The sequence below is a fragment of the Melozone crissalis genome, unplaced genomic scaffold, assembly GCF_028551555.1.
Source record: "Melozone crissalis strain CALT ecotype California unplaced genomic scaffold, PUWL_Pcris_2 ptg000111l_1, whole genome shotgun sequence".
Taxonomy (NCBI): Eukaryota; Metazoa; Chordata; class Aves; order Passeriformes; family Passerellidae; genus Melozone; species Melozone crissalis.
The window spans coordinates 8537175-8553965 of record NW_026535888.1 but is presented as its reverse complement, the minus strand read 5'-3'; the positions used below and the strand labels follow the sequence as shown (position 1 = coordinate 8553965).

The 16791-nt window shown below is 41.4% G+C and overlaps 1 protein-coding gene across 1 annotated transcript; it reads right to left on the bottom strand.

The window, feature by feature from the left end:
- Positions 1-1339: 1339 nt before the first annotated feature.
- STX12 (syntaxin 12) lies at positions 1340-15681 on the bottom strand. Its single transcript, XM_054292541.1, has 9 exons — positions 15550-15681; positions 12501-12570; positions 10676-10775; positions 8146-8283; positions 6878-6921; positions 4969-5074; positions 4465-4537; positions 4230-4312; positions 1340-2767 (listed from the first exon to the last, which is right to left on the bottom strand). Exons 1-9 carry the CDS (start codon positions 15662-15664, stop codon positions 2678-2680), a joined length of 819 nt encoding a protein of 272 aa, XP_054148516.1. The 5' UTR covers positions 15665-15681; the 3' UTR covers positions 1340-2677.
- Between the last annotated feature and the right edge of the window lie 1110 nt (positions 15682-16791).

Below are 16791 nucleotides of genomic sequence, written 5' to 3'. Positions count from 1 at the left end.
TTTCTAAGCCTTCTGATGTTCACATTCTTGTAACGAACTTTCTCCCACACTTTCTGTAAATAACTCATTGTTTTGCATTCTTTTATGGAAGAGAAGAAACTTGATGGACTGTTGGTTTGCCCAGTGTCATTGGAGAGGTGGCACTGTCACCCTCCAATCCACTGTCACTTTTGGAAATCTGTAAATGTTGAAGTGTCTTACAGCGACACCAGGACACTGCAGCAACAGCCACGGGAATTTCATTAATCAAGAGTGTTAAACCCACCAGTTCTACTGCCATGAACAACGATGTGAGAGAGGAGAAAGGAGTCAAGCAGTTACAGAAAGCTCAGCACCCTGTACCCTCAATTCCAGTTTCCAGAGGAATAAATCAGGCGAGAATAAGGATGGAGCCTACAAAGAATGCTCCTGTTTAGGTCTGGTGACCTAAACAAACAAAACTAAGTGCTTTTGTTCTTAAATGGCAGTGTGACACCTGGCAGCAGGCATGCACAAATCAATAGCTCCTGCAATTTCCAAGGAAAATTAAAAAAAGGAGCAGGAGGACACAGAGGTCCCTTGCTTTCAAGTCAGATTTTATCATACAGGCTCACCAACAGCTCCAAGTTCTAGCAAAAGGCAAATAGTGAGAGCTGCCCCAATGCTGCCCTGAGGTATGAGATTCATTTCTCTGGGATCAGCTATTGTCCAGGACTCTGCACAGAATTATTGTGTGTGTCCTTGTGAAATGGATTTTGTGTTTTCAGGAAGTTTCATTCTGAAAAATCAGGGAGCACAGAACTAAAGCTGCAGGAAACACTACTGTGCTGATGTAAAGTCCTCTACTCCACTTAGAGGGTGTGGGAATTTGCAGGCAGCCCTGACATGGGAAGAGATGAGAACCTTGACTCCATGTTTCAGAAGGCTGATTTATTATTTTATGATATACACTATATTAAATGATATTTTAAAACTAGACTAAAAGAATAGAAGAAAGGATTTCATCAGAAGGCTAGCAAGGAAAGAAAGGAATGGGATGATAATAAAATTTTGTGACCAGACAGTCCAAGCCAGCTGGGCTGTGATTGGCCATTAATTAAAAACAACCACATGAGACCAATCACAGCTGCACCTGTTGCATTCCACAGCAGCAGATAATCAATGTTTGCATTTTGTTCCTGAGGCCTCTCAGCTCCTCAGGACGAAAAAATCCTAAGGAAATGATTTTTCAGAAAATATCATGGCTACAAGAGAAAAAATCCTAAGGAAATTATTTTTCAGAAAATATCATGGCTACAAGAGAATATCATGGCAAACACACCTGTGCCAATGTCTAAACTGCAAGAGAAATGAGCTCAGAGAGGCTTTTAAAAGTGTTTATTGATGATTATTGGATGGAATGGCGGCGCAATAGTGCAAACCACTGTGCAATGGGGAGAACTCCCTTCCCAGCTTTCACGTTCACTTTATTACAGACGAGACATGGAAGAAGGATTAAATACAAAATGGGTCAGTATGCTGCATTTCCCACCCCCACTGGGCTTTGGACAGATTACTGTTCCCTCAGTGCATGTCAGTTCAGAGCTACATTGGAGTGGGGAGTGCCTGCTTGTTCTGCCCAACCCTGTGAGCTGGAACCAGCAATCCTTTTCATTTGCACACACATCCCCAGCCTGAAAATCCCAGCACTTCACTCAGCCAGTTTCTGCACTTTCATGAAGAATTGAAAATACCAAATGTTCACAAGCCACACATAAATATTTACTAGAACACCACAAGTGAGCTTCAAGAGCACTTCAGAATCAAGATTTCTGCTAAAACTCTTCACTAATCTTACTAGCTTGTAAACTTAGGTGCCCACTTCCTCATTTTTAAGTGTTTTTTCCCCCTGGAAGCTTCTGAAAAGTTGGGAGTGAGCAGCTAAACCTTTTATATTTAGTGCTTGAGTCAGCATTGGAAGAGGTTTATTTGTCCACTAGCAAGCAACCAGCTAGTTTGTCTAAGGAGATTGCACTGTTAGATTCTAAGTCAAACAACACTCTGTCCTCAGGTGATGCATTTTGTGAAAAAACAACCCCAACCACACCCCAAAAAAATTAAACTACACTGTTAGAGTCTCAAGGCTAAACTGACCAGCATCAAATCATCATCCACACATACCCTCCTTGCCTCTCAAATCTGTGACAACATCCTTTTCTTCAAGAGAATCTAGAACCACAGCCACTTGGAGACAATAAAACCATGGGGCAGATACTGGAGACTTTAGAAACTGCTGGATTTACATAATGTGACTTGGTGGTGGGCAGTCTTTGAATGCCATTCTCATTCCAGTCCAACAAAGTTACCTACACACACAAAAAGTTGAACTTGTGTGACTTTGTCAAAAACAAGACATCTCCAATTATTGATCACACTTCAGCATACAGCTGGGACAGGGAAGAACACATTACAGAAAGCAAACCCACGAGATTTTAGTTACATAAAACAATATAATTTGTATATAAACTGATAAATACTGTCTCCATGGTTCACTAATTCCATATACTAGTTATCTGCACATTAGTTGCTAATATCTATTATTAGAAGCAGTTCCAACTTGTGCTCTCTCAGGGTGGTCAATTCATCTCCGAGACTAAGTCAGCCTGCTTGCTCTGACAGAAAAAACCTCAGCTGTGACACTGGGTCCCATGGGAAGATTTCATGTTGTCTTCCAGATAAGGAGTCCTATGATTATACAGACCACAGCAAGGCCAAGAATCAGGATACAGATCTTCTTACGGGATTTCTTCTAATAAGAGAAGAGAAAAGAAGCCACTGACACCAGGAACACTTGAGGAAAAAGCAAGGCTACCATTCATGTTACTGACTTGGGTCAACAGGAGCACTTTGAACCCCCCACAGTTATTTGAGAGAAGCAACCAGAGTAGTCTGAACACTTTTACATGTTCCTTAAACTCCATGATTATGATTCTATAGGGGAATGTTTTTAATTTTAGGAGTGCAGTGGTCTAAGAGATGCAGTTAAGTCAAAATGTGACAGGTTTTGCTTCTCTTAAGGAAAATACAAGCCTCAGGGAAGGCCAAGTATTTAGATTTTTTCCTAATCAAACTCCTAAGCAGTTTTCACATACAATCTCCCCTTGGCCACTTGTTGCATTTCTACAATTTAAATGATTTCATGTATAGTTAATAAACTTGGATTTCACAGCTTTCCTTACTTTATTCATCACAGGAAACTACAGTCCATCCATTTACACCAAATATTTTTAACTTGGCATCTAAGGATTTGAGGGTAGCTATATATAACCACTTCTTTCTCCATCCAGAAAAAAAACCCACATGCAAAACATGTCCAACAGCTCCCAAACTTAGGTTTATAAATACCTCAGAACTTTGGCAAGGAAGCCATGGAGAGAGAAAATTCTACTACAAGCTGCCAGATGGTAAAACCAACATTTCCAGCCTTGCACCCAACAGCACTGGAGTTTTATTGCCCTCCAGTAGCTCCCACTTAACAGCTTGGAAGAGTCCAGTATTTCTTGTGTAAATACCAGCAGAATGGGACTGACTAAAGCAGAACCCTTACCCCTTCACAGAAGGTGGATCTAAAGGGATAAGGATGGTGAAAGGAACCTACAGAAAACACTGGAACCTACAGAAAGGAACCTACAGAAAACACTGGAACCCACAGAAAGGAACCTACAGAAAACACTGGAACCTACAGAAAACACTGGCTACCATTCAGCAGTGAGAGCCACTGCAAGAGATTTTGTCTGGGATTGGGACAGGGAGAACAGACTATGGGACAGAAACTCAGCAGCTGGACAGGAGTGTTGCAAATTCTGGTCACCAGAAGTTCCCCAAATGTGGGCATAGATTTTTGTATGCCAGAGTCCTGGCTAAAATATTTACAAGTCAGATACAATATCAGAATTTGTTCTTGTTTCTTCTACTAACTCCTAACAACAACAAAGACAGGTAAACACTTAGGCTTGCAGAGTGTGAATGGCCAGACACTATTTCTACTCTTTTACTCTCAAGTAGAATGTGAATTTCAATACCAATTTCAATACCATGTTTTTGGCTCAAGTGCTTTATGTACTCCTTGCAGGCAATTCTAAATGAGTGCCAGCCTGCATGAACTGGTTTTAATAACTAGTCTGGTGTGCTGCAGTCCTCAGTTTCTTGCTCTGCCTTTTTCAATAGTACCCAACCACACACTGACAATCAAGCAAGCACACAGAATTTACCTGATAATAGGCAGCTCTCTGTAACTGCTCACTGGCTCTTTCCACATGGACTTCTGCACTTTCCACATTTGCCTCTATGCTATCTATGGAAAAAAAAAAGGGGAATTCATTGCAAAATATTTCAGAGCTTTAGTGTTTAAAAATTACAGCCAGAAATACAATACTTTTAATGCAAAATACTGAAAATTTTAATCCATGTAATTCAAGAAAAAACTTATTATCCAAATGCACTTACCAATCATATCTCCTTGGTCATGAATCATCATGGCTAAATCCTTAAATATCTGATTGACATCCAAAATGTCTGCCTGGAGACAACAGTTTAACAAGTTACAATGAACACTGGGTACAAAACTTTCTAATCCTCACTCTTAGTACCTCTTCTGATCATCACTCAAAGGGTCAGAATAGGCACCAGCACTCACTAAGCTGAGTTGATGTTACCACTTCTGCAATTTGGGATTAACACAGGAGCCCACAATGCTCCAGCTACTGAATATTTGTTTAATCACATCAGCAATTAGCACAGCATGAGCACTGTAACATGAGTTGCTCCTGCCATATCTGAAGGATCACCAGTCAACACTGAGGGAAAATAAAACTCCTTCAGATTATCTTGGCATCAATCCTCTCTAGGAGGAGCTCTATTCCTCCACCATCAGCTCTCCTCAGCCCATCCCATTAATTATCCTTTAATTTATCTCCCAGTGCTGTTAACTGTGCAGGATTGACTAGTCACCTCTAATTGCCTGATTGCAGTTTCTCTCTCTTTAATGAGTTCAAGGTCCTGTTCAGTTATTGCCACATCTTCTTCCTGAGACTGCATCTGATTCCAATCTTCACCACTGCAAAGAGAGGGAAAGTCAGTGTCTCTCTGAGCACAGGTACTTCCATGCTGCATTTTATGGGAAAATGAGTTCAAGTTGAAGAGTTTCCTACAGAACAACCTCAGGTTCTTGGCCCTGTCACTGTGCACAAGGACAGGACTAATTTGTGACAAGTCACAAACTGGAGCAATTGAGAAAAGGGACAGATCAGGCAGTGTGAAGGCTGGAAAGCAGTTCCATGCATAGCACACTCTGTTCTAGAATATAACAGTTACCTACAGCATTTTAGGAGAAATTGCCTATTTCAGTTCTGCTTTTTTAAAAAAATACTTGTACCTTCCCTGCTTCTTACCATCTCTCCAAAAGGGAGAAATCAGGGTGAAAGTTCTGATAGAGAGCAGCCTGCAAGCACATTCACAGAACAGAAGAGCACCTGAAAAGCATCTGGATTCAAAGACTCCTGCCTATCTGGCATTTGGAGATAAGACTAAAGTGTTTTAGTATTTTAATTCATTAGTCTAGTAGGAACTTTGAATTAAATTACACACCAAAAGAGATATTAAAACTCAAGTAACTCTGCATCCCAGTCTACCTCTCTCCTGATGAGCTGGTTCTTCTCAACTGCTGCAGAAGTTACATCAATTAGAGTGGAGCCAGCATCTATAATACAAAGCCACCTCTATGTTCAGCTTAGAATGTTCTTCCAGAGCAACATCTCCATCTCTTCAATAGGGAAGTGTGCCAGAAAACATTCTATCAGTCCAGTGTTTGCTACAACACTAAACAGTAAGTTTTAAACTCTTAAAAGTGCCAAAAGAAATGAAAATAAACTCCATGAATAGGTCAGACACAGCTGACCGTTCCAGTAATTCAGTTCTGAGATGACCATAGGGTTTGCAGATATCAAAAGGAGAAAGTTTCTGACACATGGCACACAAGAACAGCTTTACTGTGGAATAGCTGCTGTGTGCCATCATCTCTTATCTCTGGGTCGCACTTAGGGGGCCTTTTTAAGGCCTTCAAAGGCACCCCAGCACTGCATAATGAACACCTGGGGTTCCAGCCCTGGCTCAGAGGGAAAGCTCAGGGCTAAGGAAGGGACACACACCAAGCAGATGAAGGGCACTTTGCAGAGGGAGGATGAGACAGGTAAACAAAATCTCTTGATTCAGAAAGTGAAAGGATTTACACAGACAGGGCCAACAGATTTCAGCCCAGTTGAGAGATTAATCACAGACCCTTCTGGAGGGGCTCAGGCTCTCTTTACCCCATTGCAGAACTGATGTAACATTTACAAAGCCATCACAGGCACACTGTCACTGCAGAAGCAGTACAAGTGTCTGACAGGTGACAGCAATGCTGTCTTGTGCACATTCCAGGATTAGTTTGCCAGTGCACAATGCCCAGGATTTCTGGATTTTAGGCAGCCTCATCTGCTATTCTGCTGTAGCTCCAACTGGGCTGCTAGAGAACATCCAAACCCATGATATAAATGTGCAGCTCTCTGAGGAAAGAGAGTGAGTGAAATCCTGTCTGGTAATCTTGTGTTTACAGGCCAGAACTCCAGGAGCTCCAGCTGCCACATCCCAAGGGCACTACTGTTCCCCTCAGGGTAGCAATCACACAATCTGTACTTCAGGAGGATAAAATACTGTCATATGCAGATTTTACATAGTAAATTACATGTGCTGTAAGAGTTGCTTTTCAACTTTTTGCTTTGCATTCAGCCAGCAGAGCCTGGCCCAAGTTACAATAATATATCACACCATAAAAATTTTAGTTATGTGCAATGAAAACCTCAAGAGTACAAGAAGTTATTACCTATCAAAGGAAACAAGCTGCTCTTCTCTGAACCGCTCATCAGCCTGGAAGACATAAATGAGTCACCACTGTCACACCACCAGGACCATGCACAAAATCACCAGCAGTATCTTCAAGTCCAAGGCACATCCTGTCCAGAGAATTCTTGGAGAATGTCACTACAGCCCTCAGATTTAACTCAGGTTATGTAAGATTAATTTTAGTTTCATCTTCAGATTTAATTTTTAGATTCAGATTGCAAATCAGAGGCAACTGAATGATCAGAAGCAGCCAGTCCATGTTCTTGGATCAGCTGTCAATGTTTGTAACCTCCTTCCCCAACATGAACCAAAAAAAATTTAGAGCATGATTCAATTGATAAATGTGCTCCCTTGCAGAAATTAGGAAGCAAAAATTTAAGAGCATAATTCAATGGATAAATGTGTTCCCTTGTAGAAATGAGGAAGCAAAAATTTAAGAGCATAATTCAATGGATAAATGTGTTCCCTTGTAGAAATTAGGAAGCAAAAATTTAAGAGCATAATTCAATGGATAAATGTGTTCCCTTGCAGAAATTAGGAAGCAAAAATTTAAGAGCATAATTCAATGGATTAATACGTTCCCTTGCAGAAATTAAGAAGCAAAAATTTAAGAGCATAATTCAATGGATAAATGTGCTCCCTTGCAGAAATTAGGAAGCAAAAATTAAAGAGCATAATTTAATTCAATAGATTAATGTGTTCCCTTGCAGAAATTCAGAATGCATACCTAGCAGAAAGCCCTGAGGCAAGAAGAGAAAAATGCTTTCATTGGCCATTTTATTATGAATTCTTAGGAGCCACAGGGGTTTGTCAAAACATAACAGTGAACATACACTGGAGATATTAGCAGGACAGAAATTATAAGAATATAAAGCAACACAGTGTGAGATTTGAGATATAATTTAAGGTGTGTAAGCTTCATTCTGAAGTCTTACATTTCATAGCATAGGACTGACAGAAGTGAAGAGCAGCCTGCAATACTTTGCTCTTCACTTTGCTTTGACTCCTCATCTCATCTTCTGCAACATTTGCAACTTACCAGGATTCCTTCCCTCCTCTACACTGCCACTGGAGCACACCGAAACAAGAAATTACCTCCAACATCTGGAATGGAAAACTACTGCACCAAGGCCTGAGCTTCACTCAGTAAGGTGCCAGCAAACAGGTATGGGGTTGGAAGGCAAGTACAAGACCTCTTAGAAGACTCACAGTTCAGTTTATCACTGCAAAATTCCCATCAATACTTACAGAAATACGGGAGCCAGCTCTTGCCCTTGCTACAGTCTCTTTTTCCTTCTCTGACACTCGCCTCTGTACTGCCTGGAAATTGTTTAAGGCTGTGGAGAAGTCATTCATTAATCGTTCCTTCTGAAGCCTCTGCTGGCGCTGAGGAGTCAAAACACAAACAAGAGTTCAGACATTCCCATTCATTACAAAGTGACTGCCAGACCCTTAAAAAACCAACAATAACAACAATGAACTGCATTCAGTGATCTTTTGGTGTCAGTGGTCAGAACAAAACCCATGTTTTAATTCCTTACATCCACCATGTTTTAATTCCTTACACCAATGCCTTGCCAACTGCAGGACAGCTTCGTGCAACAAGGCTCTCAAATTTCAATCTAGTTCCAAAATCTGAGTACATGACTACTTTTATTCTAATTACATTCCAGTAATTCACCACATTTCACTACATACCTTTCAGTTATCATAAAGTAACTGTCAGACTCTTTAAAAAACCATCATAACAACAAAAAAAATGAACTGGCATTCAGTGATCTTTTGGTGCCAGTGGTCAGAACAAAAATCCCACAATGTTTTAATTCCTTACATCCACCATGTTTTAATTCCTTACACCAATGCTTTGCCAACTGCAGGACAGCTTTGTGCAACAAGGCTCTCCAATTTCAATCTAGTTCTGAGGCACACCATTACTTTTATTCTAATTATATTCCAGTAATTCACCACATTTCACTACATACCTTTCAGCTATCATAAAGTGACTGTCAGACTCTTTAAAAAACCATCATAACAACAACAATGAACTGCATTCAGTGATCTTTTGGGGCCAGTGGTCAGAACAAAACCCATGTTTTAATTCCTTACATCCACCACCATGTTTTAATTCCTTAAACCAATGCTCCATACCTTGTCTTGCCAGTAGTCAGAACAAAAACCATGTTTTAATTCCTTACATCTACCATGTTTTAATTCCTCACACCAATGCTTTGCCAACTGCAGGACAGCTTTGTACAACAAGACTCTCCAATTTCAATCTAGTTCAAAAATCTGAGCAGATCATTACTTTTATTCTAATTACATTCCAATAATTCACCATATTTAACTACATACCTTTCAGTTACCTACAATGCATTTTCCCTCCATTCCTTCACTTAGCAAACCTCACAGTACTTAACAGAATACGCACAAATTCACACTTAAATCACAAAAACAGGAAGCCCCACACTTCCAGAACTAATGATAACACCCACTGTCCCAGTCTCCTAAACTGTCTCTCCCAATCATGCCACACACAGTACAAAATTTTCAATTTTACATTATTTTAAAGTTGTTTTTAGATCAGATAACATCCTTAGTCCTGATAACCATTTCAGTTTATCTTTTTTCCAAATACATTAGTTGCAATAATCCTTTTCATCCTCATTTTACAAGGTCAATTTATTTAGCTTCCACAGGACATCTCCTTTGAGTGCTGTGACATTCCAGCAAATGAGAAATAAGAAATTGTGGAAAAGCTTGTCCCAAGGACAACATTAGGTCAGTTTTTATGTTTTCTGACTGAGAGATTTGCAACAGCTGGCTCAAATTGTGGGATTTCCAGGACTGCAATCCTGCAATGAGCTTGTACCAATTCAACAATCATTTCAAGGAAAAAAAAAAGCATTTTCAATTATATTTTTCCTATAACAAGCCACTTAGCAGCCTCATAATACACTGAAGCTTCCATCTGAACCCTCTGGAAGCAACAACCCTTCTTGCAGAGCAGATCCTCAGCATGCTGATTCCAGCTTCTGCAGATTTTGACTGAATTTTCCCTGGGCTGCAATCAGTGAGATGCACATGACAGGATTTTGTTCATCACAGAAGATTAACTGAGAAATATTTGCTGAACAAACCAGCAAAGCACAGCCATGCTTCCAACTGGCACATAAACCTTCAACACAGAATTAGACCAAGACAACATCTGCTGGTTGTTGTCCAGATCATCCCAAAAGCAGCAGTGGTGAATTGACACTAGCAGGAGAGAACTGTCCCTTCCCTTTCCCACAGAGAGCAGGAACTAATATTTGATAAGAGAAAATCATAATCTTTGCCTCATCATATTTTGCTTTACTCAAATATAAGCACAGTGAGTCAGCTTCTCCCCCTCCACCACTAATAAGTCCCATGCAAAAGGAAAGCTTTCTGGCAAGCTCACATTTCATACTGAAAGGCATTTTGTTCTGAGTTTTTATCCTAAAACACTACCTTGCACCACCAGGCATTTTATAAACAAGATTATTTTTCAGAAATTTACTTAGGAAACCAGAATTGCATATGGTGTTCTCCCCAAACATTCAGGGCCTCTAACTCTCATGTGGGGAAATTTTATACCTATTTGCTCCTGGGAAACATGGAGCCAGCTTAATGAGCTTCTCTACTTCACCATCATCCTTCAATGCAAAAGGCTCTTCAGCTGTGCAGTTCAGGCTTTGTGATTTACCCAGTTTCATGAAATGAGTGATCTAGAAATATGTCCAAAGCTCTGCCTGCCCACCTGTTCAGAAGCAGACAGGGGAAGGGGCAGAGACCCCAACTCCTTCAGGTATTCATTGGTCTCTTTGGCCAGGCGGTTTGCAGAGTGCTGCAGCTGTTGTCTGGAACAGAAATTCAAAAGCAGTTACAAGATCTACCTAAAAAGCAGCCACTGAACATTTAACATCCACAATGATGACTAAATAGGGGTTCTGAGGTCACACAGATTTACAGGAGGTTTTTTTCAACCTAAATGATCAGACAGACACTTTTTTTTTAACATCAACTTGACTCTGGACTACATTTTTAGAACAACATTAAAATAATTTCTTTGTTTCCTGCTAACTAGTGTAATTCAGTAGTTAGAAAATATATTTTTCTTCAATGGCATAAGAGAGAAGCAACTTTATTCAGAGAACATAATCCCACTTTTAGGGTGAATTCCTTATGGTACAAATTAGTAACTAACTCTTCACTTGACAACCACCAATTCCATTGGTTAAATGTACATTTGATTAAAGTACAGGGACTCTGATATTAAATTCTTCATTTTTGTGAAAAACAGTGATTAGAAAGAAAACCAATCCAGCTTCAGGAATTGCAAGGCTTTCCCTTAAGCCTTTATGTTTTCCAACAACATTGCAATATGAAGCTATTGTTGTGAAGAATCTAATATAATTATATAAATCCTATACTGTAAACTAGAAAAAAAATACTAAAACAGAAGCAATTTCTTTTGCATTCAACAGGTACAAGATGCTTAAGTGAAAGTCACTTTCTTGGCCCAATGGACACACAAATCAGGGCATTCAGGCTCCATTATTGTATAAGCTGTATATGTATCTAAAACCACCATCCATGCATTTTGGCAAGTTGGTTTGGCAGCTGACAATTTGTGGGGTGCAGCCACTGTCACCCAAAGAGGAGAGATTATGCAGTGACGTTCAGTGGGAAGGCATTTGTTTGGTCACCAGTGATTAATTCTTTAATCTACTGATTAAACAGAGATTGAGTCAACTGAGCAGCTCAAGGAAACAAATCCCTTTCTCTCCCAATTGGACTCTGATCTCATCCTTCAGATGTGGTGTGTGTATCTTTCACTACAATCAACTTATGAAAAATTGCTATTATAAAAACCAGGATAATTGTGCATTCAGAGATTCAAGGTACTGTCACATGGAAGAATGTACTTTTAAGTTTTTTTTATGACCTCAGAAATTATTATTTCCATAAAGTGCTGTTTATGTTGCATGAGTTTATAAAGATGCACAGACACGGGGAAGTCCTGTACAGTCTCTCCAGGGGTCAGTTTGAATTACAGCTGTTTAAATGTCTTTTTTGTCCCCCACTGGCACATTATTCTTCTGGAATGCCATGTGACATTTTGTCTGCCATATACTGACCAAATCCATCTGTACTACAACCTGCTTTGTCTCCAGTTATGGGGCTCCCTGGCTGCTTTTCCTTACTGGTGTCATGTGAGCACCAAACACTGGTGTGGCATTCATTTCTCCTGAATCATGTGTGAAGCTGGTATTACTGCTCCTCAGAGGGCAGCTAATGCTAATGCATGGTGAGGTACTACTACTTTTAAAAGAAAATATTAAAAAATTATATAGAAGAACAATATAGGAAGAACTGTTCCTACCCAGCAGTTTTGAATGGCTTCTCCAGAAACACCTTAATTTGTCCAGTAAACTACTTAATGCAGCTTAATTCTGGGTTTGCAGGACTGTATTAAATTTATCTAATAAAGCATCTTCCCAAAGCAAGTAACTCACTATGCCTAAGAACACAGACAGAAATGAAAGAACATCTATATCAATGTTTGCTCATTTAATACTCACAAATTTTCCTGAAGCTTGCTGGAATCCTGCTTGGTTCCCAGCTGGCTCATTAAATTCTTTATTTGAGCAGCTGAAGATAAAGAGATCACAAGATGAGTTAGTAAGATAAGTTCAAACATTTTATTCCTTCTTGAATGTATTCTTTTATCTTCTCCCAAAAGAAAGCTAAAAGCTAAATTTGTTTCAGTATCTGACTTAACCTAGTAAGGCAACAATTATATTCTTTGCTTCAAATATATACAAGTATCTTATGAGTGGATGGCAAGAGGATGGAGCCAGAGACAGGACACAGGACAACAGCCACAACTGAAACACAAGAAGTTCCATCTAAATATGATGAAAAATTAATTTGCTGAGAGGATGAGTGCATTCCTTTTCCTCAATCTTTTTAAACCAACTAACAGAGCTCTTTCTACCAGCTTTGCTATTTCAGTATTTTAGGCTAGCACTGCTGCAGAAAAATTTCATTATGCTGTGTAGCCATTTTTACATTATTTTTAAGTTACTTCAATTAATAGTGCTCTGTTAAAAAAAATACAAAGAAAATGCCAAGTGTTGCTATTAGTTTCAAAACTCCCTGCCCAGATCTGAATTTTTCTACTCATGACAGCCCAAAGCTTTCACAATACTGGCACAAACAATCTTTCAAGAACAGACAGCAATGTGCACCTCACAGTTTGCCTTTGTCAATTTGAAATCACAGAGAGGCATTTTAGATCTCCTTCTCCCTTATCTCTGATGTTTTCCCACTATTTTCTTTGTGTAGGCACTCATGATCACGAAACCACACAATGATTCACATCCAACCATTAACCTACCTGAAAAGCAAGTACATTTTCTGTCCCTAATCCTTCTGCCTTGGAATTCTTTTCTGACAGATCAAGAAGCTGATTCACTATATTGTGCAGCAGCACAGATTTTATCATTCCTGAAGTGCTGGGCTCAGCAGCACAAAGATTGATTGTCCCAAATCAATCATGAAATCTCAGCTAGCTCATCATGCAGTGAGAGGCAAGACCAAGGAGGATCACCTTAAAACAGCTCCACAGGCAACTGAATTGAACTGAATTATGCCATGATTTTAACAAGAGTTTCCTCCAATTCAGAGACACCCTCCTGTGAAACTTCTGCTTTCAGCCTGGAATCTCTGCAGTTCAGTAAATGTCTTGCTGGAGAAGCATCAGATCCCTGCAATGGCCACTTATTTTAAAGGGATGTCCAATGGATTACAACAAGACTGCAATATGAGTTAATCAGTAATTAGCTTTTATATCCACCAAGTGTATTCTCACCTAGAATTTCAGATTTCTATTAGGTTATACAGTGAGGAATTGGTTGGCAACTCCTCATATACTGAGCTTGGCTTCCAGCAAGCAAATCTGCACATATTTCACAGCTCTGTCAGACACAGGAAGGTCAGAAAAATTCAAAGCCAAGCTGGTGACAAACAGCACCAGGACTGCACTCTGTGTGTGGCTGTGAGGACTTGGCAAACAGCATTTGTGCCATAATGCCCAGACATTCTGTGCCTTATTTCTCTCTGCATGGGGAGATTCTTGCCCAGCCCCATTTCCAGGCCAGGCAATGCCTGTCCTGCCCCGAGCCAGGTTCAGCAGTTTGCTTTGCTGAGTTTATCTCAGCCAACAGCAACACATACAGTCTACACAAAATGAGAATGAAGTGTCTAGGAAATGAAAGGAAGAGGCTGGAGCTCTTTATTCTTTGGATAGTGGGTATGCACCAACACACAGAGCCCCTCAGTAAACAGCTTTCTATCTCCAAGCCCTTTAATTTCAGGCTGTAGAGCCTTCCAGGTACTCACTATCTGACAGCTAAGGTTTCTTTAAACTTCAATCTCTCCTCTAGCTGCTACATTACCCGAGCAAACAACAGTTTTACCAGCTCAGGCCACCAGTTTTCTGTACATTTTGTGTGAAATGCTCACTCCACAGACTCCCCAAAGAAGTGAATAATAGCTGTGCACACTGTTTGCTTGCTCTTTTCCTTATAGGAGAAGAAATTAAGGCTTCAATATATCTTCTTCTCCTGGCTTGAAAGGAAAGCTTTTATATAGTGTGTAATAAAGTTAACTACTGTAACACTAAGTCAGATGTTCTGTGTGTTCCCACCCACCTCGGTAAAACTGTAGGGCTATTTGTTTAACTTGAGATAGCAGTGCATGCAGATAGGACGGCTGCAGGTCATGAGACAGCAGAAGCCTGTCCCATGAGAGAGAGAAGCTGAGCTGCTCAGAACAGGAGGCTCAAAGAAATCCCGTGGAAAGAAAAAGGAAGGAATGTAAAGGAAAAAATAAAATGGGGGAAAAGGGAAAAAACTCAACAAGCCATGCTATTTGGCAAACTTTGAAACAATTCAGCAATGTCTATGCCAAGGAGAAGTGAACATGACTGAGCAAAGCATTTTCAGTAACATAAATAGCTTTGTATCATCAGAGAAGTCACGAGCTTTCTGAGGAACCAACACGTTCAATTGATCTAGCATGGGCACCTGAACAACTAATGTCATCTTTAGCAAAGCCTGTATCCTTAGGAAGGATTACATCAAACACTCTGCTGGATGTGACTGCTTTAAGGAGCAGCAATTCAGCGACCAGCACTGAGATTTCTATGATTATCATACAATACGGTAACTTTCTCTAATGACAACAAAGTGCCACACCGTGTCCTTAGGGACATCCTGCCGGCAGCAGGACACTGCGAGGGGGGACCGCGCGTTCCGAGCTCCCTGGGACAGCAGCTGCTCCCACACCCGGTGACACCGGGGCTCCTGCTGCCCCCGGAGCCCCTCACGGAGCGCACCCGATGCCAGCACCGGAGCCGGTGACAGCGACAGACCCTCACAGAGAGCGCCCGCAGCGCTCACCCCGCCCCGCAGCCGGGCTGGCATCACCGCGCCCGGTGCCCGCTGTGTGCGCCCGGCCCGGGTGTGCCCTGCCCGCCCCGGCTCCCACCGCGCCCTCACGCCACCGGCCCCGGGGCGCTGCCGGGCCGGGCCGGACCGCCCTATCACTCCCCGGCCGCGTACTCACTGTACTGCGCGATGCGCTGCACGTTGCCGCTGCATGTTTGGATGATGCCGCCGAAGTCCCGGGGCGGCGGCGGCGGCGCCCCGGGGCCGCGCGGGTCCAGCGGCCCGTACGACATGGCCGGGCCGGAGCGAGCGCGGGCCCCGCTGGCTGACAGCGCCCGCCCGCCCCGCGCCTGCGCGGCCGCCGCGCCTGCGCAATGGGGGCGGGCTGGGAGCGCGGCCGGCGTGAGGGGAGAGGGGAGAGGGGCAGCGGACCTGGAGCTCGTGAAAAGTGCATATTATATGGCTCTACGCAGATATTTACCATGTGTATTTTGATGTATTGATTAGTAGTGCTGTATTAACATTTTAATGATATCATAATTGTAGTCTTGTAATTAAAAGGTAACTTTTGTAGTTAAAATAAGAACTATGTTAGTGGGATTTTTTTAAAGAAAGGAATGAGGCAGTCGCACCAGATAGCAGCCGCAGGACACCTGAATCTTTCAGAGAAAAAGAATTTATTGCCTTCTTATCAGAAGAAACGAACTTCTTCCCGCCTCGAAGGCGCTGTTAGAATTAGAAGGAAGAAGTTGATGATGACCAGACAGAATCCTGTACTTGAATGGAATTTATGCATCATGTATGAAGCGTATGAATATGCAATGGACTATTGCTTTTAAGGGTTAATCCTTTGTTAATGTGGGTCCTTTTTCGGGTTCGTGCTGCCCAGAAAAAGGTACTCGGATGTCCATAACTCTTTGTCTCTATTGTCTCATATTATCCTAATTCAATTTGTCCAAATTACTATTTCTCTAATTGCATTACTGTTTTTATAACCATTTTATTACTATTAAACTTTTAAAATTTTAAAAACAAGTGATTGGCATTTTTCACACCCTCTACCACTAAAACATCGCCCAGTGCCACATCCTGCCGCTTGAACACCTCCAGGATTGGTGGCTCCACCATCTCCCTGAGCAGCCCAATGCCTGACAAAAGGGTTTTTCTCAAGTGAATCTCTGCTGTCTCTGCTCAAGGCCATTTCCTCCTGTCCTCTCACTGCAGGCACAAGAGAAGAGACCAATACCCACCTCACTACAACCTGTTCTTGGGGATTTGTAGAGAGCGATGTGATCCCTGAGCCTCCTGCCCTGTAAGATTTAAGAAGTCAGTGTATGTGTGCGCAAAGTAAGAGTGTAAATATTTCTTTAATAAATGCTTGGTACACAAAAAAAATCTGATTTCATAAGCATCCACACCA